The following is a 24308-nucleotide window of genomic DNA, read 5'->3' as shown; positions in this document are numbered from 1 at the left end:
TAAATGATTATGTTTAAACTACTTTAATGACTCCTCCTTCACGTTCATAATGTAAATTAGAGCTGAATGGGTAAAGGAAAAAGAGCTCTCTAATAAAGAACATTTTAAATTAGACTGTGTTCAGTGAGAATCACACATAAGGTTACTTCCCTGGCATCTCCAGCTATGGCACAGGGGGGAAAAAGAAAAAATCAAAAACCAGGTTTGTAGAACCTGGCAGTAAACCCAGACAAATGAGGGATAGATGATTGTAGCACCACTGGTGCAAAACTCCCTGGTAATCTCTATTCCAAAACCTCCAGTCCTAAAAAAAACATTTCCAGACTGAAACAGAGCAAAGGAACAAAACAGTAATTTTTAAAAATCCCAAACCGGTAAACGAAGACCACAAACCCAGAAATCTAAGAGCACCTCTAAAGCACATATAAAGCAGTGAGATTATATCCTTACAGACAAAGAATTCCAGATTATTTATCCTCTGTCCTTAAGCTGTACCTGGGATTCCCCAACACATCCCCATGCCAGAGCCCAGAAAATCTCCTTATCTGCCTGGGATAGATTTCCCACAGTGAAGAGGAGAAATGCAGTTCATAACCCCAGCCCTCCCCACACCTGACACACACCCAGGACACCAGGAACAGTGTGATTACACAACACTTAAACAATTCCAGCAGGTTCATAATCTGCAGTGTGACAAAATTGCTGCATTACAGAACAAACGCATGGAGCTGACTGAGGCTCACTGTAATTATACCCTGGATATGTTACCATTGTAAGCTAACAGCAGTGACACACAAAAACACCCCCTGTATATTGACAGCATGACTATGTAATAGAGATTTTCCACCAGCAGACCTGTAGCATTTTGCTACCCAAAACACAGAATAATCTTAAGAAAAAAAAAAAAATTAGAAATTGCAAGACTCCCGCAATTTCAGGCAGCTGTTCAGGTAAAACTGAAGCCAGGAGATTGTTTATTTTAATAAAGCTATTATATGTGCAACTCCAAATTAGGAATGGCAGGAGACTGGGGGATGCCTAAACCATCACCACCTGTTTGCCCTGAAAATCAATTAAAGTCACACTATCACAGCAATCCCTTCCTAGCTAATAAAAGTTATACAGCTTCAACATGCAGCTTTAGGTTCTTTGAGGGAATGTGCCTGAAATCTAAATCCTGGGTCTCACATTACTTCAACACTAAACACAACTCTGAACCACTGTAAAACTTGCTTTTTTTGGGGTTAGAGAAGGTGTTAAGAGCAAAGAGATCCCAAAATGCTGTTTTGATGCAATGGATTGAACTAATAATCAGTAAATTCTAACGATTCAACCAAGAACATTATATAGAGTTTGAAGTAGGAGAAAACTGAAGTCCTTTATGACACATGCCTGTTCAACATATTCTGTGCTGCAGAACAGATCCAACTTTACAAGTTGAAAGCAAGGGCAGTAGAGACATCCCAAGTGTTTTAGTAATTAAACGAATATGCATAATGAACCATATGCCCAAAGGGCCTGTTCTTCATGTGGGCCAGATTTTTGTTTGAATTTTTAATTTTTATATACAGATGAAACATTTCATGTAATATAGCAACAGTGCAAAGGAACATGCTATGCAGGAAGGGAAGGAGGAACTACCCATCTGAGAACGATCAGAATACACTTGATGAATTCTGCTCCTCAATTTCCGATTCAGAGCCAAGAGGGCTTTAAAAAAAAAAAAAAAAGAAAGAAAGAAAAAAATCTTTTTCTCCTTTGAACAGCTGTATTACTCATCTGCTCAGAGTCTAGAAAAGAGGCATTGAATATATGTATATTTATATAGGTCATATTTATACATTTATGTGTGAAATGGATTTGATACACCAACACATTTAGATGCTGCAAGACTAGAAAAAACATAGACACTATCAAAATTGAAAAGCTCCTGATCCACCAGAAAAAATAACTACAGGATGGCTCTCTGGTCGGCAGGACCTGTCATGTTGTGTGAGCTGCAGTGAAACAGGACACACTCACATCTGTCTGTGAAACAGGAACAGGCATTTGGAAAAAGATGGGTCAAATTCCACTCCTGCTACAGTAATGCTGCCCTACTGTGAATGTGAGGATACCACGGCCTTGTTGCAGAAATATTAAATCTCCCAAGTTCTCCTGGGGTGGAGCAGTCCTTCTCCTCTCTCAGTAATATTTACCTTTTTTGCCATCCCTTGCCCTTGAAGTACTTTCCAAGCAAAAGCAGCATCCTTTGCAAATGAAACCTATTTTAAATATTTGGACTGCCAAATAATAAATTGGTTCTTCTAAGTGGTTCTGATCCACTGGGCAAATTTCTCTTTTGCTTCAAAAAACCAGTGGCACTGGTTTTTTTACCACACTGACAGGTACTTGCCAGTGTGGACATTCTGGTTCAGAAAAACTTTCCTGCCTTGAGCTTTACCAGCTTTCTGAGTGCATTTTTGTTTCAGGTTTTATGGACTCAAACGCTAATCAGACTTAGTGAGGGAGAGGAAAATTTTGGGAGTAAATAGAAGAGTGCCCCACAGTAGCTGAGGTGTGGCACTGCTCTGGGATAAAAAAGCTGTGCCAGACTCAGTCCCACAGAGATGTGCTGGGGAAGCACCGGCCCAGCAATAAGGGATGGAGACCATAACACGAGCACTTCCCAATTAAAAGGGTGACTTTTCATCAAATTCAGCAATTAAACTTTTTTTGGCACTTCAGGAACTCCTATAACCAAAAGTGGCATGGCAATGTAGGAGCAACCCTGGTCTCAGGACTTAGAGTATTTAAAAGCTGAAATAGTTCTAAATAGCAGCACTCATCACTCTCAGTCCTGATTTGGGGTCTGTGCTTTTGCCACTGCTGGGTTTGCATGATCTAGTGGTCTCCATGGAAAGACAGATAAACTTCAACAGCTGTCAGAAGACAAAAATTGACAAGGAGCATCACCTTGCCTGACTGTTTAAATCCTTTAAGGAAGTGTTGCAGCAATTAGAGAGGGAGTTTAATCTTTGCAGAGTGCATTAACACTCTCCGACCTCCCAGACAATAGATCAGGCCTCAGACACATAATGCTTCCCTAAGGCTTTTTAACCAGAGCATTTGATCTCATCCCACTCTGTGTGTCTTACTGTAGGTATCCCTGTGTGAGACAGCATTCACTGGGCACTAAAGGACCACTGGCTCTGCCAGTATTCACACAACTCTCAAAAAATAAAAGCAGGAGTAGCTTTCGTTGCAAGGCATGCTGCTGCAGAAGTACTACTTCCCAGAAGAAGAAGAAAAAAAAAGAAAGAAAAAGAAAGAAAACAAGATTAAAACCATCCAGAGTAGCTCTGCGAAATGTCTTCATTTTTATTAATCTCATATTTCCTTTCTACTGCCACTGTTTATTTCCCAGCTTTGGAATATAAATCTACTTTTTGAAAAAAAAAAAAAAAGCTTAGATTAGTTTTTTATTCATAGAAACAGTTATCTGATAATAATTTCAAAATACTTCATTTCTTAACCCCTGCAGAGGGACTTAAGGGAAAGGGAATTAGGAAGACAGGTCTAGTTTATTAAGGAAATTGAAATATATCATTGCAAATAATTTTCCCAAATGTGTACATGGAAGTATCTGGGGAAGTTTTCTTAACTGCTGGAACAAGTCATCATCTCATTCCTGATGGGCATGTTCAGTTAAAAAAAAAAAAAAAAAGCTAATATCTCTGTATCAATTATGCATTTCCCATTTAATATTCTAAACATTTTAAGAAAATTTGCTTAGTGCAAAATTTTTAATGGAATTAGGCTGTCTTGCCATCATGTTCTGACAGAAGCCACATCTCCTATGGCCAATACATAATGGGAGGATAAAAGCAGCTCACTGGATTCCCACCCACTGCTAAAAAATGGGTGCTGCACTCTCCCTAAGCACTTGGAGTTCTCCCCCCCATGCAATGCATTTGAGGCACCCTTATGGCTAAAAAATATTTAGATGAGGCTATTAATGCTTTTCATTAGCAGCAGGGTTTTATTTTACTTTTGTAGACCTACAAAAAGTGCCTTTTTGTGGAGTACCTGCATTACAAAAAGGTTTGGCTGCTGCTGAAATGGGTATCTCAAATTTGCCAAGCCAAGTGCATCACAAATGACAAAAAGGTCACATATACCCAGTATATTTAAAAACAAGCAAGCCTTCAAAGTCAAAGTGTAATGCAGTTATTTCTAATCTGAACAAACAATAGAATGCATCTAATGAAAGCTGACAATTGGCTTTGATACAGAGATGTGCTGCTCTTCTCTTCCATTAAAAGATGAAAGCTGAAGGGAAGTACAGAAGACAGCGACTTCTCCCAAAACAAAAGTAGAAAGTTCTGAACCTGAGCTAGCAAAGTAGTTAAAGGCTGTTTTAGTGAAGACTTTTGCTCACCTTTGGCACTCATCTCTCAGTAAACATGCTGACTTTACATGGGTAATGCTAAAGGTAAAATAAATCAGCATATTAGACTGGCACAAAACACTACATGCTTTACATATTTATTAACACTTCTCAAAATCACAGCATTACCTTTAAAAAAGAAAAAAAGAAAACACACAGATAAACACCAAAAGAAACCTGCTAAGCTTGACTACAGAGTGGATGCCACAATTAAGAATAAGAGATTTAATTTTCATGAAGTTGTGGGGGACGAGATCAAAACTCTATTGATGTTATTGGTAGCTGTGCAAACCTTTACTGTGGAAGCAGTCAAATTTATACATAATTAATAGCAAAGATTTTTTTTTTTAAATCAGATTTCTGGGATTTTGCAGTCATCCCACTGCTCCACATTTATTTTCAACTGAATATTAAAAAAAAATAAATGTAAGGGACATACCCTGATTTAAGGTATTTTTACTATTACTGCTATCCTCAAACAACCCAAGAACTTTCTGGTTACTTAAGAATTACCTCAAAGTTAAAGCACATCTTAGTTGCTAATAAAGAAAAGTAAAGCTAAATGAGAACAAGCTTTTAAAAAAAGTGTATTTGTTCTGCAGCTTCTCTACTAATCTCTTTTTATTTCAGAACTTGTAAAGGATCCAACTCTTTCTTATTTAAAAGGAAAAAAAGAAAAAAAAACCCGACAAGCAAACGCCTTAAGAGAAATCCCTCAAGGTGTATCTGTCTCCATCATAAAACCAAATGTTGCATTACCTTCAAATAGGAAATTTCTCCCAGTTGTCACGATTTCTGCAACTAGTGTTACATTAGCACTGAGAGAAAGGGTGAATTAAATTAAAAATAAAATAGTTCAAGCAAGAGAAAGAAAACCTGCCAGAAAAATCTGACAAAAGCCTGAATGCCAGAGCTGGCTCATTCCTGAGGGTCCATCGCCATCTACAGGCTTTGCCTCCTCTCAGAAAACCTGATCATTCTATTCACACAGCATTTTTGCCCAAAACGAGGATGCAGATTTTTTTAAACTGATGTTAAATAGCACAGGTTTGCTGAAGCTAATGGAGTTGCAGTGATTTAATCCACCTACAGATGTGTCTCTACTTATTCCTTCATTTTGGAAGAATCAAAACTTCCCCTATGCTTCAGGGGAAAGCAGTGTTGCTCTAAGCTTACATTTGTGTTAAGAAGAAAATCTACCTTTTTAAAACTAAAAGGAAAAGAAAAAAACCCACTGAAAGGGGTGTTCCACCAACGAGATGGGCAATAATAGTCAATGTCTACAATTTTCCTGTAAAACTGAGTGCTTTAAAGTACTTTCTAAGAGGTGTCAGGTCAAAGTAATGTGAATAATGAAACAAACCCAAGCAGATGCTGACTGAAAGAAAATCAATACACCTGTGGCTCTGGGGGGAAAAAAAAGAGCACACTAAGTAGAAGAATTTTTAATTTTAATGGAATTTTTGCTTCCTTATATATACCTTTTTCATCCTACATGCCATGGGTTTCCTGCCTTTTTTGTTTGTTTGTTTGGGCTGAGCCTTATGTTTTTCCCATACAGCTTGCAGAGTCTAAAGCCATGCCAACTTTGGGAATTTTACAAATAAGCTTCTCAAATTCTGGTATTTCCAATAGTGGTGGGTAAGTAGCTTCTGTCTCACACTCCTGTTTAATGAGTCTCACACAGATGCAACATTCATTCAACTCAGAATACTAATTTCATCTTTGTTTATGCAATTTCTAGTCTGTGAATAAAGTGAACTTTCAAAAAAAGCACCAGGCAAATTGGGAAAATGAAAATTACTGAATCCTGACATAGAAAATCATCTCTTTAGGATCAGATAAAGTGGCAAATTATTGCAGATAAATTTCTCCTGGTTTTCAACCTGCCACTCAATTCAGAAGAATTACAAGTCAGAATCTTGTGATAAGAATCAAAAATTCAGAAGATGACGATGAGTTTTAATCTGAAGTCTCTCAAAGAGAGGATTTTAGTTCCTCTAAAGAGAGTTTCATTTAAGACTGCAAAAATAAATACAGCACAAGAGGAAACAGCTCAGAGTGGCATGTCAGCCAAGTCCAATTTTTTTGCAGCAAATTCCTAAAGTCAGAATGGAGGTTTGTAAGATAACCATAGAAATCATGAGCTAAATTCACCTTTGACACAATCCAAATTTTGCACTTTTGTTGGGAGTAAAGGAACCAGTGCTGCCTTGCTGGAGAGAGAGTTTCACTTTTTCTAAAACAGTTAAATAATAGTCAAAGGTAAAAAAAAAAAAAAAAAATTAAATGCTAATGCGTGATTACTCTCACAGTTGGGAGAACACAGAATATCTGCTAGTGAGGCAGGAGTGTTAGATGCAGGAGTTCAGCAGTGTTAAATATACAAATAAACCCAGCAACAGGCAAGAGTATTATTTTACTGTGCTGAGCAAAGCAAAATAAATACAAGGCATGCAAAAATAAATAGGAAAAGTACAAAATAGCATAAGATCAACCAAACCTTTTGCAAAACTTCAGGAATTTAAAAGACAAAAGGTGTTATATATGAAGGAAAAATAAAAATTAAAATTAAAAAAAAATAAAAGGGCTTCATAAATCAAACAGTGAAAGTACAACACAATATAGCAAACTCCAGCCAGACCACAAAGAGGGTTTGCTCTTCATAAACATCAGATCAGGCAGCTAAAATTATTACCAAACTCTCTTGTAACTGTCACCTGTGGTGGGTATAATTACAGGCTACTGCTGCAAGCACGCCCACGTCATATGGCAATAAAAGGACCTACAGCTTGCCAAGAGCAGGCAGACAATGGAGAACACACACCACCTGACGAGAGCCCAAAAAGATCAGCCAGGGAGACTAATAAAAATGACAGCTTCGAAACAAATGACAAAGCTTCAACCACAAAAAAAAAAAAATAAAAAAAAAAAAGGAAAAGAAAAAAAAAAGGCGATATCAAATTAGCTGGAAATGCAAGCACTGAGCAGAGTTCTCCAACAGGTTGCAACTTGAGCACAAAGGGAGGAAGAAGGATTTTTGGATGCCTTTAGTTCAGGTTTTTGCTAGAAAGAGCCCTTTTTCATTTACCTTTTTTTTTTTTTTTAATTAGATAAAATGTTCGCACATTTGACCTTGGCTTTGTGGGCTGCCATTAAATAGCCAAAGAGATGAAAACTACATTTCCAGCCTGGCTTGGGAGACTGACAGACACAGGTATCTATTCAGCTATCTTAGCACCAACACCTTCCAGGGATAAATCCACATACTATAACAAAGCTGAATTTCTTTCTCCCTGCCTTAATTCTCGACTGGATGCCTGCATACACATTCCTGCTGACCAGCTGCACAGAGGCTTATCCTACATCAGGACCTGTTCTTTTACCCAAATACTTGGACCACAGAGTTGAACACACACAGCCAAGGTATTAAAAGGCTTTATCATCAATTAAACCCAACAAAATGCAATTAAAGAGGAAGAGGCAGTGATTCAGGTCTCTCTCATTACCAGGGCTGAGGGAATCATTTCGATGTGATGCATTCAAGTTTTGAGTACATGACACAGAAAGCCTCAAAAATATCAGCACAGCATAATTTAAGAGGAAGATCCCCAACCCAAAATCAAGGGAATTCCTATATAGGGTAAATGTCTTGTTAAGCACACGCAGAGGAAATGACTCCTCAGATGCAAAACATAGTTTTGCTTTTATTTTTATTTTGGAACATTTCACTGGTAAGAAGCAAATCCCCAAAACTTCTGAGCTGGAAACGTAAGGCCATCCATCTTTTTCAAAGTTAAAAGGGATATCTGTACTGGTCTCTGCTCAGCTCCATCTCACCCCAACTCTAAAGCTTCAAACTCTGCTTTTCAAATCTTGTTTATTGTGTTGTCAAGGCTCAAAGTGGTTATTTCCCTATTAACTTTGTCCTTGTTTGTTCTTGCATTTTTGAAAGAGCTGGAAATAACATGTGTTTACTTTGCTGTGTGTCTCTCAGCATCGTCAATATCACTGTTGCTATTCCAGGAATTTTAACTGCTGCAGCAAAGCGAAGTCTGGGATCTCGAGCTTAAATTGTATTCCCCCGCAACCACGGAAGAATAATAGTGGAAATGTAAAAATTGCAGGGGGAGAGGATGAAACCATGCCCTTTAATTGTCTGGAGAAGCCTGTTTCCCATCTGAGCAGCCACTCGTGTCAGGTACCGTGCCCCTGACAGCTTTGCTCCAGCACCGCTGCGTTTGCACAGGCACTGCCACGAGCAGCCAGGGGGAAGCAGGATGGAAACGTTTCCTCCTTCATTAGGAAAACACTTCTATTGGGATATAACAGCCTGAAATAAAGACACACCTCTCCACTCCAGCCTTTCCACCAGAGCTGGAGACAACGATTTTAAAGATGTGCCTTTGCCCGGGATTGGCAGAGGGGAAAAGGGGAAGAAATGTTGGGGGCTCTGAAGAATTACTTACTAGGTGAAATTCCTGAAACCTGCCTCTTGCTGCTCCTCCAGCACCAGCTCTAGCCTGAACATGAACGAATTTCTGTAGCAGGGATATTTTACAGCTCCCCTATTTAAATAGAAACTGCCTTCCTTCCTTTGCCGACTGCCTCTTTAAAACTGCAGCAAAACACAAGCTGCAAATGAGCTGAGAACAGCCCTTAGCAAAAGCTCTACAGTAAAGCGGATGTAAAGACCATCTCTTTTGCATTAATACTTTTTTCCTTCTTTTTTAAGTTTTTTCTTCTTCCAAGTTCCCTATTCAGTGTTTGAAGAATACTCATTCTTCTCTCTTTAGGATTACATCTATTCATTTTATTTAGCTTTTTAATGTGGAGACATTTTAATCTACCATTACTTTAATGCTGTTCCCGAATAGTTTGGGAACAATGATTTGTATTTCATCTTCAGCTGTGAGGATGAAAAAATAAGGGGGGGGGAGAAAAAAGACTGTACCCTTCTCATCAGTTACACATGTAGTCAAGGCAGGGTGGTTTGTGTTTTGTATCGGGAACCGCTTGTTCAAAATTAGCAGACAATCCACAGGGAAAATAAGAAATATTTTAGGGGAGCTCATGTGAGAGCACATCTTGCTTCCCCACCCTGTAGAAGAGTGAGTTATTACCACCTACTGAAAATACTCAGTTAAATCAAACCTCTCTCCTCTGCTTGGTTGGCCAGAGGTGCAAGAGGGGTTTGGTGACTCAAGTCTCTATCTTATTCCATAGCTGCTACTGGTCTCCCTTCTCCACAGATTTCTCATGTTGCCTGTGAAACTTTCATCCCAAGAATTTCCTCTTATTGATCTATAAGCCCCCTCCCATCAAGGAAAAAATACAATAAAATAAATCACTGTGTTGCAAAACAATGCAGGAGTTAAATTGGATGTTTTACCCATATATTGTTGTCATCTCCAGGGTTGAATTATGCTCAGTACAAACAGGGCTGGAACATTTTGTGCTTTGCTTGGGAAAGCCAAACCATAACATGCAGGAGACACTTGTCCACATACAGAATGAGAGATTTACCCCATGTAAACTCCAGAAGGCTCAGATTTTGAGTTAACAAATATCTTTCCTGAGGGGATAAAGAACATTTCCCTCTTACTGATAAGCAATTAGCAATTTTAGAGGACACTGTCAACAAGCCAATGGCCTTTTGCCTGCAGTTCATCACTATAAATATAGCCCAGCTCAACAGGGATCAAAAATTGTTCATGTCTAATAAGATGATTGGTATCTTCTCTCTGAGATGAGTTTAGCTGGGCTCAGATCCAGCTGCTGTATCAGGAGCTGAAGTGGCAGAGTGCTCCATCACACACTCAGCAGAGATGCCCAGAAGTTCACAGGCTCTGTCCTCTCTCTCTCTGTCACTGCCCCAGACCTGAAGCAAACCAGCAGAACAGTGCACAGCCCTGCAGCCTCACCCAGCCAGCCCTGGGGCTCCTAAACCTTCCAAGCTCCCCCAGCCCAAGGGGCCAGTGCCCAAAACCAGCCATCCCCAAGCTCCCTCTGGGTTTAAAGAGCTTTGGAGATCTCAGTGGAGAGCAGTGACAAAATCCCACCTCTGCAGCAAGGAGCACAAAAGTTTACATTTGGGCTCTGCTCCCATACTCTTGCATCAGCCAGATTTCTGGGAAGCCCAAAGTGCTCCAAAATGACCCCATGCCTGTCCTTTTCCCAGCTGCCCACCACTAAATAGCTGCAGGCAGTTTGACCAGAAGCCCCACATTTCCAACACATTATGCTGCATCACCACACACTCCTCCCAGTACTAAACCATCATAAAATAATTAGTAGACACAGTGCAATGTCACTGCAAAATAAATAAATGCTGCCTGTGCCTGCTGCATCCCTTGTCTGGCTGGCCCCTGCTGCCAGCAAGGGCTGAGCTGGAAACATCACTCCCACCTGTCCCCACCCTGGCAGCAGCCTGGATCAGCAAGAATCCTGAACTTGATGGAGTGGGAAATGCTGCCAGTGCAAATGAAGGATTCTGGCATGGGTGAGTGTGCAGGGACCCTGAAGGAATCCAGAGCAGCACTGCCAGCCACACCAGAGGTGCTCTGGTGGCTGCTTTCCCACCGTTTGCCTCATCCTGTCAACGTCTCTTGCAACTATCATACAAATTTTAAAAATATATATATATATGATAGTAAAAATTCCAGTCAATATATTCTTTTAATTCGCAGCAGCTTATATTTTTAATGCAATTACTGTAATTTCATTAAATGGCATAATTACCATTAATGCAGAGAAAAGTGTCAATAGAAGGTGTAATTATGTTGTATAAAATCACAAGCACAATGTGCAATGATGCATAATTCCTCATGAAAATCATTGTGACTAAAATTAACTTTTAAATATTTTAAAAATACATATAATACAGTAAGAATGATTTGGTTATTACAGACTTCACCTCCACAACCAGCAAAGGCAGAGCAGAGCAGGCAGGGAGTGTTTGCATACAGAAGGAAGGCTCAAAAATTTGGTTTAAATGCGCAACAGGAAGGTAAGAAGACAAGTTTTTGTATGCATGAGTGGGAAAAACAAACAGGTTATAATCAGACATAAAAGCTGAGTTGTGAGCAGACATTCCCCCAGGCACATTACAGGACACAACTCCAGTTTTTGGACACCAATAATGCTGTGTGGAAGTGATATCCCAATGGAGAAAAGTGTGGTGAGGAAGGAGTGAAGAGGACCAGGCTAAAACTGCAACATTGAGACAGCAAACTGGTAGAAAATTGTCCAAGGTAGGATATGGAGTGTGTCAGGCACACAGGAAGGACCATACTAGGTATACTGTACTATGTGTCTTTCACTTCAAAATAAAGACCTTTTTGTGAGGTATGTTTCAATCAAAACACAACACACTGGGTTCAATACAGAGATAACCATACCAGGATTAAACAGAAAGAGAAGTTTGAAGGTCTTTTTGGTCTTAAAAATCTACAAATCCCCCCAAACTGTGAACTGATGGAGAAGAATACACAAAGTAATTAAAGGTTTCTCTTGGAATATGAAAACTGTCAACTCTACAGGCAACATTTTTCACATGGGGGAATATTCCTGATATTCCCAGGCAGATACAACTATGTATGGCCACTTTTCACACCAGACCAGTGAGGAGAGGTAAACTATGAAGAACCTAGAAATCCTGTGTGTGACCCTTTCCTCTGACCCAGGATGTTTTCTCTGGTTGTGTAACACCATTTCCACCAAACCCTTTATGCACAGGGCAAACATCACCAAAAGTGAAAATTTGCTCTTCATCTCACCTCCCTTTCAACCCTCTTTCCTAAACCTCTAAGCTTGAAAAAAATCTGATTTTACATGTGCTTCAGCAGAGCCCAGTGTCCTCTGTGCCTATACAATTAACTCAGATGAAAAATCATCAGATTAAAAGCACAGAACGCTGATGAAAAATGTGATTACATTTTTATAGCACAAAAAAATTCATCTACTCACATGTTCTTGGACTGTCTCCTCTCACCATTACATCCTAATAAAGAAATTTAGCCTGGGATGATGAATCTTATAAATGAGGAAACAGAGTGAGAGCATTTTTCTCATTCACTTGTGTCCTGCCTGTGCTGTCCTCTGTTTCCTCCCTCTTCACCTGCCCCTCTTTTTCTCTTACACCCCCAAAAGCAGCTGATGTCCTTGTCACACACACGAGCTGTCTCACTAATGGGGAGGGAAGACTGAAAAAGAAAGGTGAAAGATTCCATGTCCTTGGCTATTGCTGTCCTCTGACAACCTCACAAATATTTTATCTGTCTGGCAGTGGGTTTTGTCTGATTGCTGAAGAAAACAAGGTTCTCATGATTACACTGCCTGCTTGTCTTCCTCCTCCTCCCTCACTTCATTCCCCCTTGGAAGAAGGGGCATGGGTTACCTGTAGAGGGAAACCAAGGGAAATACCAGATCAAAATGGTAATTGCCAGGGGCCTGAGGGACATCATCTGTAAGGTAAAATAATTTTTAAAAACCACATTTTCTATTTTGAGGGCCTAACTGGCATCAAAACTACCAATAAAGGGTTTCATGAACTCAGCTGAAAAATGGGTAGAGAAGCTTTGTGCATCCTCCTCACCTCATCTTTTAAACACCAGCACACAAGGAGTGGATTTTCCTCACAGACTGGGCAGGGAGGGATGCTGCACCTACTGTGCTGTGTGCGTATTTTCAATACTATGAACACTCATGCTGGAAATAGTGAGAGAGAGAGAGAGATATATAATTAGCATTTCATTTTTAGTGCCAGAGCTGAATTATCTCCATGTGAGAAAAATCAGATAGACTTAAATTTTGGGTTGTAGAAGAAGCCTGTGGTAATTATTCTTAGAGTTGAGTATTTTTATTCCTTTCCCATTACCCACTTCCTTTCAGGAAACCATGAGTATTATGGTATCCAGTAAAGATGCTATCAACCTGTAACTTGTAAACTGCTCATAACTCTTTTTCACTGGGAATAAATTCCTTTTTCTGTAGACCCATTTTCCCACCTTCTTACTTTTCTGCCTCTCCACCCCTTTCAAACTTTTCCTAGGTTTGGAAAACTGAACTTGACAGCTGTAACTTCGCAAGCACTTTCGTGAAAAAGAGCAATCCTTTTAAATATGTGCTTAGATTCCTGCTGTACAGTGATGGCAGGACATGGACACTGGGATTTTACCCTCTCCTTCCAGCCCCAGAATGAACAACCATCTGATCCCCTTGGACACAATCACAGAACTCCTTTGCACAGCCACTCTTACTTCAGTGAGGTACCAACCACTCTGCTCTCCAGCCATTAACTAAATATAACATATATATATCTTCTGAATGAACTTCAAGAAACAGAAGACAAAAAATTAGAGAGAAAAGACCCTCTTCATCCTACCCACTCATCTGTGTGAGCCATCCCTCTGACCTACAGAGTGAAGACAGCTCCTCTGTCCTTGTTCTGAAGCTTCTTTCAATCAGGACTGGTCTACTTTACCCATCTGTGACAAATACACTGAAGTTTTCCTTAAAAAAATCTTTTAAGTATGTTACAATTCACAGACAGTAAACACAGGAGAAAATCTTAGCGATGTGGATGTTGTATTGCTTAATAAACAATAAACTCAAAAACTTTCTCTCTGCATGCTGGACCACCACAAAATGATTTTTGCAACCTTTAATGACATGCCAAACATTTCAAGCATGAAGAAAATGTCACACCGCAGAATAAAGAGCAGGCAAAATCTTTTTGTGCTTGAGTGGATTATGAGAAAACTGCAAATGGGGTGTTTACTACCAAGAGGAAAAAGGAGAGAGATGAAAAGCAGGATAGGCAGGTGGAGAAGTTGGCTTTTGGTTTGCAGAGTAGAGTAGAACTCACTGACCAGCCTTCTCCTAGTTTTTTTCTTTCAAATAATGTATTATTACATTGTTTGAAAGAAAATGTCAGGAGACATAGTCAGGAGAATAAATTTGCAACAGGCAATGCCAACACAGGCAGAGCAGGAATTGATAACCTGCAGGGAAATGATGCCTCACTCCCATGGAAGATGGAAGGCACAAAACCCATCAACTCACTGAACCACTGAGATCAAAAGCATCACCCTACATCACCCTCTTGGTCCCCACCTCCTGCCTTTCCTATCCCCCAGCTGCCATGTTTCAAATTAAAAATAATTCAAAATTCCAGAGTTGCCACACAGTTACAGACTGTGCATGGCGGCATCACCCACCACAGACATGGGCATCCCCAGAGCTCGGTGCAGGAGGTGAATATCTCTGCTCCCAGCCAGGAAAGGTTGCTCCTGAAGGTCTCATCCCCATCCCCACCAGGCCCAGTGTAGCCCAAGCTGCCCTGCAGCCACAAAACAGCAACAACAGCCAACGAGAAAGGGAGGAAGGCACGGGAACACTGATGGGGAGGAAGGCACAGGAACACACCAGATCCTGGATCACTCAGCCCCATGCAATAAAAGAAGAAATCCACTTACCACAAATGCTATCAGGCTCTTCACCGTGGACTCCCAGAGAAAGCAGCTCCAAAGGAATTGTATTGTATTCCATATTGCCATGGTGATTTTTTTCACGCGATCAACATTTCTTGATAAGATCTGATAAATATTGAGTGGGAGGAGGGGAGGAGAAGAGGAGTTTAATCAAACACACTAATATTGCTTCAGAAAAAGGGATAATTTAGGCTACAAACGCATGCCAGGGCACATATTACAAATAAAGCCTCTATTTCAGACACATTCGCCAGCTCCTGTCTGCTTTCTGATTACACCCAAACCTTCCAGATTTTCCTCATCACTTACAAAAAAAAAAAAAAAAGAAAAAAAAAGCACAAACTGATGCCAAAACTAAATAAAACAGTTATACAAACCTACCTTTATCGTCATTCAATTCTTAAAATACATCAATGTCTCAGGGAAAGGGACAGAGAGAATGTAGTCTGCTGCTCTATTCTACATGTTTTGGACTTTTCCATAGAAATAAAGAGGGATTTTTAGACTTATTATAAGGCCTCTCAATTTTAAAAAGAATAATGGCGGTTGTTCTTAAATCCTATGGATTTTCTACATAAGGAATTTAGCCTTTCTTCACAAAGAAGGGAATAAGGCTCTCATTGAGCTTTAAGTGCTGCGAAGTGTGCAAAATCCACAGCTATCATTTTCCCCACTCTGAAGCACAAAGCAGAACTACTGATGCAAGCCAGATCAGAAAGCAATTTCATGTTAACACAAACAAACCTTTTAATATATACAGAAATACATTGAATTTACATGTGTTCAGCACTTTATGCATAAATAGGTTTTGTTCTTGCAATTGTGCTACAGCAATTCAAATCTTACAGATGCAAAAGCTTAGCCCAGACCCAATTTTCACCTTTTTAGAAAATTTGCGGTTCTCTTCAGTAAAGCGCTTTTCTCGGGGCTTGAATGTTCTAATACTTGCTTTTATCTAGAAAGAAAAAATTAATAAAAATAAGACCATGTAGTATTAAAGGGATTATTTCATTTTCACAGCACCAGCACTGCTCAGGAAGATCAGGAATTTCAGCATCTCTCAATCTTTCCAGACTCTGTGTGACATAGGAGTTGCTTTTAATACACCTTTGCATAAAATGAGGATGGTGAGGCACTGGCTCATCCCTGGAAACATTCAGGTGGACAGGATTCAGACTAATCTGTGTAGGGGAAAGTGCCCCTGCCCATGGCAGGGTGGGGTGAATGAGATGAGCTTTAGGCTCCCTTGGAAACCAAACCATTCTATGATTCCATGCTAAGGAAAATGCAGACAAGTTAAATTGGGTGAGGCTGGACTCACTTGAGCAGGAGCAGAGCGGTGGCACAGCCCACGATGCCCTTAATAAATAGGAGTTAAACTCAGTATAAGACTGGAGGGCATAAAGGATTGAGACTGACTCAGCCACCTAAAAACTAAGCACTGTGTCCATGCCTCATTAATTTTCCTGTCAACACCCTGGGAAGAGAACATCCTGGGTCAGCTTTTTAGGGGAGAACTAGGTATTAAAAGTAATGTATAATAAAATGAACCTGAAGCCCTTTTTTGGCTGTTGCAATAGAAGTCATGGCTGCAGCAATCAGCACCTCCTTCCCAAGGTGCTTGTAGTTATTTATCCCTCCAGGAATGCCCCTTCTCTGTCCCATTCACCTGGAAGGGCCACAGCTCTGAGAGCCCAAATCTTCTTCACCCACAGCATCAAACATCCCTCCACCACCAGATGCAATGGGGACAGGACTTTTCTGGCTTGGCTCCTGGTTTTAAAAGCATCACTCCCACCCTCGTCCTTGCAGATTTGCACTTTTCTTACACCAGTGATAAGCAAAAATACTTCAACTTACAGGATTAAATAGGACATCCAGCTCCAAGTAAATTACTCCTTTTGAAGCACGTTCCAAGTCTTTATTCTTCAGTGTGTAACAACTTTGTTTACCATTTCTAATCTATAGTTTGGGGTGGGGAGGGGAGAAAAAGCATCAATATTTTCCTGGCTGTAATCCTCAATATAATTTAAAGACACTGCAAACAAATAAATAAATATTTATAACTCAAGCACAAAAGAATAAAAAAATAAAAACTTCTCCCAAACCCTGATAATATACTCAGAGCCTGAAATACAAAACAACTGTTGGATTAGAGACCTATAAAATTGCAGATTAAATCTCTTACAGTCCAACTTTAATTTTCAGACCTTGTACTTTATAGTAGAGCATTGCACGCAATAACCAGTCTGAAAATTCTGCCCTGGAAGCCAGTGAGTTGATGGGAAGTAATCAGCCTCTGTTATTACAAGTTTAAAATGGGATTTTTCTTCCAAAGTTTAGGAAAAGAGCCACAAACAACAACTTTACCTACCTATTGCACACTCCAGTACACGAAACCACTTCTTAATGCTTAGTTTATTGCAACGTTATCAAATTATAACCCAGCAAACAAATGCAATCCAAAGAAATGAACAGGCTGAAGTGGAGCAAATGCTAATGTAACAAATGTTCAAAATTAACTAATTCATGTAAAAGACTTCTCCCCCCACCCCACCCCTGAATTTCAATACCACTTCTCTGCTCTGATCAACCCGTTGGCCCTATCTCATTAAGTATCTATTAAACAAAAAAAACAACCAGCCCAAAAACAAAATACCTTCCTTGCCATTTTGTAAACTATTTGGCTCAAAGCAAAAGCATTCTCTCTTCAAAAATGATGGCAGAAATGTATTTATTACACACAGTGGGATATGTATTGATTAAACATTTGGCTTTTTAGGAAGCAGACCAGTTAATTCTAAACAGCAGTAACATAAAAAACTGCAGCTTACCAAAAAGCTATATTGAGAGACTGTAATGATCAAAGATTAAAGATAACGGAGGAAATTTGGGGGCATGAAATTGCAACCATATTTAAAATGGCTATTGCTGCTCTGGCATTTAGAAGAGGCACTCCTATAAACCATGGTAGAAATGAGTAAGGAAAAAAAAAGGTGTAATAGGAATAAAGTGATTTCACAAGACAAGGGAAAGGTCACTTTCTTTCCCAATGCTGCTCCACCCTTTCTATACCCAAACAGCTTGTCAAATGGTAGATGGGATTTCTGCCCAAGGGTTGAAAGGGAAGAGGGATCTCACAAAGACCAACTGTGCATCCTCAGTGGTGTACAGCCAAGAACTCCAGCAATTTCCTATTTTCTCACCCAAAGCTCTACAGTTACAGAGACCTATGTGGAATTCATTTAATACTAATAAATAAAAACAATAACACTAAACTGATCACAAAGCACCTCTGCTTTCACCACAAGAGAGCACAGACAGTGCTGGAGCTGGCAGCAAAGGATGCTGCAGGAAAGGGGCAGGTAAAAAAACATTTTGCAGTCCTGCAGCCTCAAAGCAGAAGAGCTGCCAAAGTGACTAAACCCTTTTCTAGGGCCAAATGGACTGGCATCAGAAGGTCCTCAGGCCAAATGCCACATGCAGCATTGTCAACCCATCATAAAGGTTTCTGCTCTCTCACCAGTTTGCTTTTCCCCCCTTCAAAAAAAAAGGCAAAACAGAATTGAATTTACTGAATGAGAACAAAATTTTGTTTGGAAAATAGTGATTTTGTTACATTTTACAAATTAAAGGATAAAGGGTTTTACTGATGGCAGGAATACTGAGACAGAAGGATTTGGTTTGAGGTCCTCGGTGCAAGCATCAACAGGTTTAGCCTGAGCTTTGATTCATGGATTCTGCTGTGAAAGGATAGAATGTACTTTATTCTCAGTGTGTCTGCAGAAATGCAGATGTCCAGTATATATCACAATACCCTAATTCTGGACTGTCCATGGCTATTCATTTTGGAGCTGAATTTCCCTGTATTTCAGGTACATCTATTTCTCATCACATTTCAGCCAGTTACACCAGAAGCAAGAGCTAGTGGGAAAGCCTCTTTATATTCTTTGGGATATATTTCTTTCTTACATCTTTCAAGAGCATAACCCACAAGGAAAAGAAATGTGACACAGAGCTAAATTGATAGAAAAAAGGAAAAGAAATGTTTCTGAGTGTTTGAGCCTGATACTGTGGTGTTCTGCACTCAAAAAAAAATGCTTTGGGAAAAAGACTTCATTTTAAGAGCTGGAGCTGAATCAAACATTTTGGGTGTGTCTGCAGGTGTTTTCAAACAGTAAGTTTTAAATCAGCAACAAATAATTTCCACCTCTGTGTTTGTAAATAGGAGTTGCTTGGGAAACCTCTTGAATGGTGTCATTATTATTGTTGCTGCTATTCTTAAATTGAACAGGGCAGGAAGTAATGCAGTGCAAATAAGGTTTTAGAGTCAGATTTATTTGGCATATTTAATTCTAAGTGTTCAAACTGTCTGGAAAAAGGATGTGCAAGAATAACGCAGCCTAGGACTAAACACTCCTACAGATATTTTAGCTTCAGACTTTCTTCAGAGGGAAAGAAGCACAAGAGAAGAATGGCAGCCTATGAAATGGCCTGTCTCCACTGCATTTTCATTTGGATAAAAAGGAAGAAAAAAACTGAAAAAAGTCAACAAAAGACTCCCTTAGAGTTTTGGCACTGTGCTAGGGCAATCTGGTTCAACAAAAGGTACAGGGTAATTCTAAGACCCATGACTGCATGGAGATTACACTGGTGGCATGGCTCAACTGTGCCCACAAGAAAACATGCAAAAGAGCCTTAAATACTCCTCATTTTCACTGCATCCTGTTCTTGGGGCACAGTTCAGATTCTGTTCAGCTTCTCCCCCAACCTGAGAGACAGACAGTTACAGTAATTTCATTTTGCATCTATTTCTTTCTGCTCTCTGGGTACTTTCCCCCAGTCTCTGCTATTCCCAAAGTGCTTAAATGCTCTCTCCAGCTGTGGAGAAGAGCAGCCAGGGCTGGGGTCATAGGATGAACCTCAGTGTCAGAAAGATCAGGTTTCTTCTGTCACCCAAACACCTCTTGCTACAAACCTGATGATGTCACATGGATTTGTCTCAATGAGCAGTTCTGATAACTGTGTCTAAAACTGCTTAACATCTACTTATGGGAAAAGGAAGGGAAGGTTCAAATTAAATGTGAAAATATCTGCAGGTAAGCACCTTAAAGAGACAAAATCAATATTATTCCTTTATTGATGATGCTTTATATCCTTACTGAATACTAATGCCTGCATTCTCTGAAAGCTTCTTAAATAGCTTACTGGGGCTCAAGCACCAAGCAAGACTGCCCTGGGATTAACACCAGGACAGCAGAGCCTACCACACCTACATGCTGCCTTTTGCAAGGTCACCATCAGAAACATAGTCTGGATTTTCATCCCATGGGAATTTCTGATATTTGGGGCATTTCCCTCCTCTGAATCAACACAGAAAGACAAAACCACATCCATAATTTCACAGGAAGAATTGTGTATTCTATATCACATCCCTTCTCCATACAGGGCCAAGAAAAGGAAATTATCAGCTGGAAGAAAAGCTGAAATTCTTTTTTGCAATAAATATTTCAACCTACGGAGGCACTTGAGGCAAAACACTCCCTGAAGTTGCCTCTAACTGAAGGAAATGTTGAGGTACATGAGACCACCATCCAGTCAAGGTCCAAAGTGCACCAGGTTCCTCTCGAATGAATGAATATATTTGCTAAACTCTTTGCACAGATGTCCCCAGTAAAACAAATGTGACTAAACACAGTATTGATGTAGCCAGCCAATGCTAAATCTATTAAGCAACAACCTTCTGACCGCTTGGGAATTTTAATGAAATAGCAAAAGCCAAGATTGATATGACACAAAACACGGAGAAGACAGGACCCTTACGCAGCAAAGCGTGTTTTTTCATTGCTCTTGTCTTAAAGAAATATGGTTTAGAGGCTTTTTTTTTACATTGATTTTAAGAAAACTTCACTCTGTATCCAGCTTTGATGCAGATTCAATGTCATATATTGATGACCTGACAGAAGAACGCTGGGTTAAACCTCTGTACATCAACACCTGTGACGTGTGGAGAGGGTAATGGCTACTCTCCAAGGGTAATTCATCTAAAGCATTTGGGACCCCTGATATCCCTGCTTGAGCTCATTGCTGATGCACAATGTCATCCCATTTGCCCTGCATAACATAAAGCTGTCTTGTAATAGACACACACCTCCCCTTATCAAAGGACGTATTTCCCCAGGAAAAGATGAAAGCAAGCCACATATTTGATCCACCTGCACATGAATAAAGAGGTTTTTGCTCCTCCCCAGTCTTGCCATATGCACCAAACTAATTTTGTACAAAATGCTTGTTCCTTCACCCCAAAACTCTTTACTCCAAACACTTCACTCTGAACAACCTCCTGTGGGATCCAAAGTGGAATGGAGATTTGGGTTTTTGGCAGAGGACTGCTATCCAAAGACCAAAGAGATATGGAGCTGAGGGACTGAAAGAAAGCAGGCAGGGCTTTCATATGAGGGCTTCAAGCCAGTCAGAGGAGGAGCTGAAAACCCTGGGAGCACAAGGAGCCTAGGTGATAACTGAGACAACATCCCTGTTGGTACTTTTTCAGTGAGCAGCCAGTGGCTGGGGGAAAATCTAATGCCAGAAACAAGACATTGTTTTCTCTGGGAGAGAGGTCAGGGATTTTTGCCCATTCCAAAAATCCTGGTTCATGATCAGGATGAAAGTTAGAACAGACAGCACATTTCACAGCTGCCTCCACTGCGTAAACACAGCAGTTTCACTTTTCTCAAACTCTAAAACTTTCTCCTGGAAAGGACTGTGCACTTATGGTCAAGTGCTAAGTAAGTGCAATCGTCAGGTCTCTGCTCTCTGAATCCAGGCCATGCTTTAGACAATCAAGCTTGCCAAAGGCACACTCCTTGTTTTTAGTGTATCGTTGGCTACTGACCTTGCCAGGCACTTGAGAATATTTCATAGACCTCTTCCTGTTGGCTGGAAAAAAAGGGTGCAGCTGAGGACTACTCTGACCTGATAATCCAGCAGATAAAAAAACATTCCATTCTGCGCTACAACTCCTCACTCAAAGGCCTTTCTACATGAGGATATTTGATATACTCTGCTTTCAAATTCATTGAAGCACACTATATGCTCCCATGTCTCTAATAACTTGCAGCCTTCTAGGAGATAGGAGTCTCTTGAAGCAGAAGAAAAAAGACAGACCCTCACAAAGACACACGGTTGCCTTTACTAAGATCTAGGACACAAAGGAACACAGAGACAGAAAGGACTTCTTTGATAATTAGTTCAAGTCCCCCAGAACCTACAAAACTTCTAAAACCTATCAAACTTCTTTCTTGAAGTAATAAAGTTTTTGCCCTACTTCTCTGTTGCCCAGGTTCTTCTCCAGTTTCTGGCACAAAAGCTTGCTCTGCTCAGTGCTCATGGGCTTCCCTTTCACTCCCTACACCCCAAAATCCCACCCAAGGCTTGGCCAGGCCATACTCTTTGGGTCACCTCTGGCAAGAGAAGGATCCTTTCTGCTGGATACTGTGGTAGCACTCATTTGTTTCTTTTCTAGTGTAAATTGTGAATGTGGCTGACCAGAGAAGTGTTTGAGATCAGGTCCCACACATGCTTTAGAGGAGGACAGTAATTCAACAATAAGAACAGGAGAAAATAAGTACAACAGGTTGATCAACGTGGAAAAATTAAAGCTAAACCACAAACTTCTCTCTCTCTGCCCCCAAACTCAGTTTATGGCTAGCAAAATGTGCCTTTATCCAATTCTGCTTTATCACCTCTACCAGAACGTGAATTTTGCAGTTTTATTCATCATTTGCCACCTTAAAACTCTTCTCATGCTGCCCAGATTTTTATTTTTCTTATGTGGTTCCTGCGATAACCCTGCATCACAGTCAAGGATGAACGGAAAGAATCCATAATTCCACCATCCCTGAATTTTTGTGCTGTAAGGTTATTCCTGTGCTAATGTGATGATGAGGGTGTAGTCGTGTTTCCAAAATGCCAGTGTGGGACTACTGAACACATTTAACCCAAAATTCGGTGTCATATTAATTAAACATTTCATATCCCTCCAACACATACTTTATTCAAGGCAATTTTTCATTAAGAAAAGAATCTAGTCATCCATGAACAATTCCTGAAGTAAACTTACTTCATGTGCTGACAGCTCACAAGTCAAACTTGTGCATTTTTAACAGGAAAAAAGAATGGCAAAAGCACATCTATTTTCAAAAGATAATTCAGTGCCAGGCAAATATTAGGCCTGATTACATACAGAAATTAAATCTACATGGTTGTGAGGCTTCCTTGAGTCTTTAACTTTTGTTCTCTTTTAGTATATTTATCTAAATGGTTCAAAGGATACATTCAAAGTTACAGTCAAAATGACAACATACATTGAAATTCCTATTTGAAGAAAAAGAGCTTAGAAAATTACAGTTCTCTGTCTGAGCAGACCAAGTTAATAGGTGCAAAATGTTTTTAATCAGAAGCAGAGATGAGTATATTTACACTAGATTTGACTGAAATAGGAGGCAGAGAAGTTTGGATGGGAAGGAAGAAGATCAGTTGGCAAGGGAAAGCATAAACAATTTTTATTTTATTTTTTTTTTTGTCCCAAACCTTGGACGCAGAAAAACCTACACTGAATAGTTTGGCCATTACCACACACATGCACTCCCCTCCTCTGCCTTGTTACATGCTTCCTAAGGGATACTTGACAAATGCCTATAAAATCAACAGAAAATCCAAATCTAACATCTTCTCACTGTGAGCCCACACAGCCTGCTGCTGATCATGCAGGCCATTTGGCAAGCACTGGGTCTGCAGGAGAGCAGCTGCTCCAGCCACTCTCTTCCAGTAACATCAGAGATACGAGGACTTGGGGGGAAATTAACAAAGTGATCAAAAATGGAATAAAAGATGTTAAGAGGTTTTTTCCTCCCTGTAAACATCAAATAATCCTCCATGCCCAACCGACTCTAATATTATTCTAAAATAGAAGATATTGACAACTCGAGCTACAAAAATAGATGGGCAATCTAAAATATCCCCAAAAAGATCACATAGTCTGAGGGAAGAGCATTGGAAAGCTCAAAACAGCATGTGTGCCACTGAGAACTTAGTATTTACTCCTCAGATCCTGTATCTTAGGCTCTTTATATCCCCAAATTGCTGGGGTTCCCCTGTTTCAGACACCAGCATGAACAGCACAGGGTGGATGAAAGCATGTACACCTTTGGGAAGAGATTCAGAAGCCACATTTAACTCACATACACAAGAAATACATGTATTTAGACAAAATCCCAACAAAACTGGAACACACAGACCTATTTCCCTACCACTGTAAAGCATTCTTTAGTTTGGGATCATATCCTCTAAGTCAGTTCAAGAGTTTTCTGGGCAGTTCATTATTT

The 24308-nt window shown here is 40.0% G+C and overlaps 1 protein-coding gene across 1 annotated transcript in view; it reads right to left on the bottom strand.

The window, feature by feature from the left end:
* The window catches only part of MCTP2 (multiple C2 and transmembrane domain containing 2), a 117767-nt gene that overhangs the window by 29979 nt on the left and 63480 nt on the right, over positions 1 to 24308 (bottom strand). Inside the window, exons 16-18 of the mRNA XM_036389954.1 lie at positions 16783 to 16884; positions 15803 to 15877; positions 14908 to 15027 (exon numbers count right to left, since the gene is read on the bottom strand). Of these exons, the coding sequence (XP_036245847.1) occupies positions 14908 to 15027; positions 15803 to 15877; positions 16783 to 16884 (297 nt within the window). The remainder of the gene's footprint in view (positions 1 to 14907; positions 15028 to 15802; positions 15878 to 16782; positions 16885 to 24308) is intronic.

This window comes from Molothrus ater, chromosome 13 (genome assembly GCF_012460135.2).
Source record: "Molothrus ater isolate BHLD 08-10-18 breed brown headed cowbird chromosome 13, BPBGC_Mater_1.1, whole genome shotgun sequence".
Lineage (NCBI taxonomy): Eukaryota > Metazoa > Chordata > Aves > Passeriformes > Icteridae > Molothrus > Molothrus ater.
Note: the sequence above shows the minus strand (reverse complement) of the source record. Positions and strands in the feature narration are given on the sequence as shown.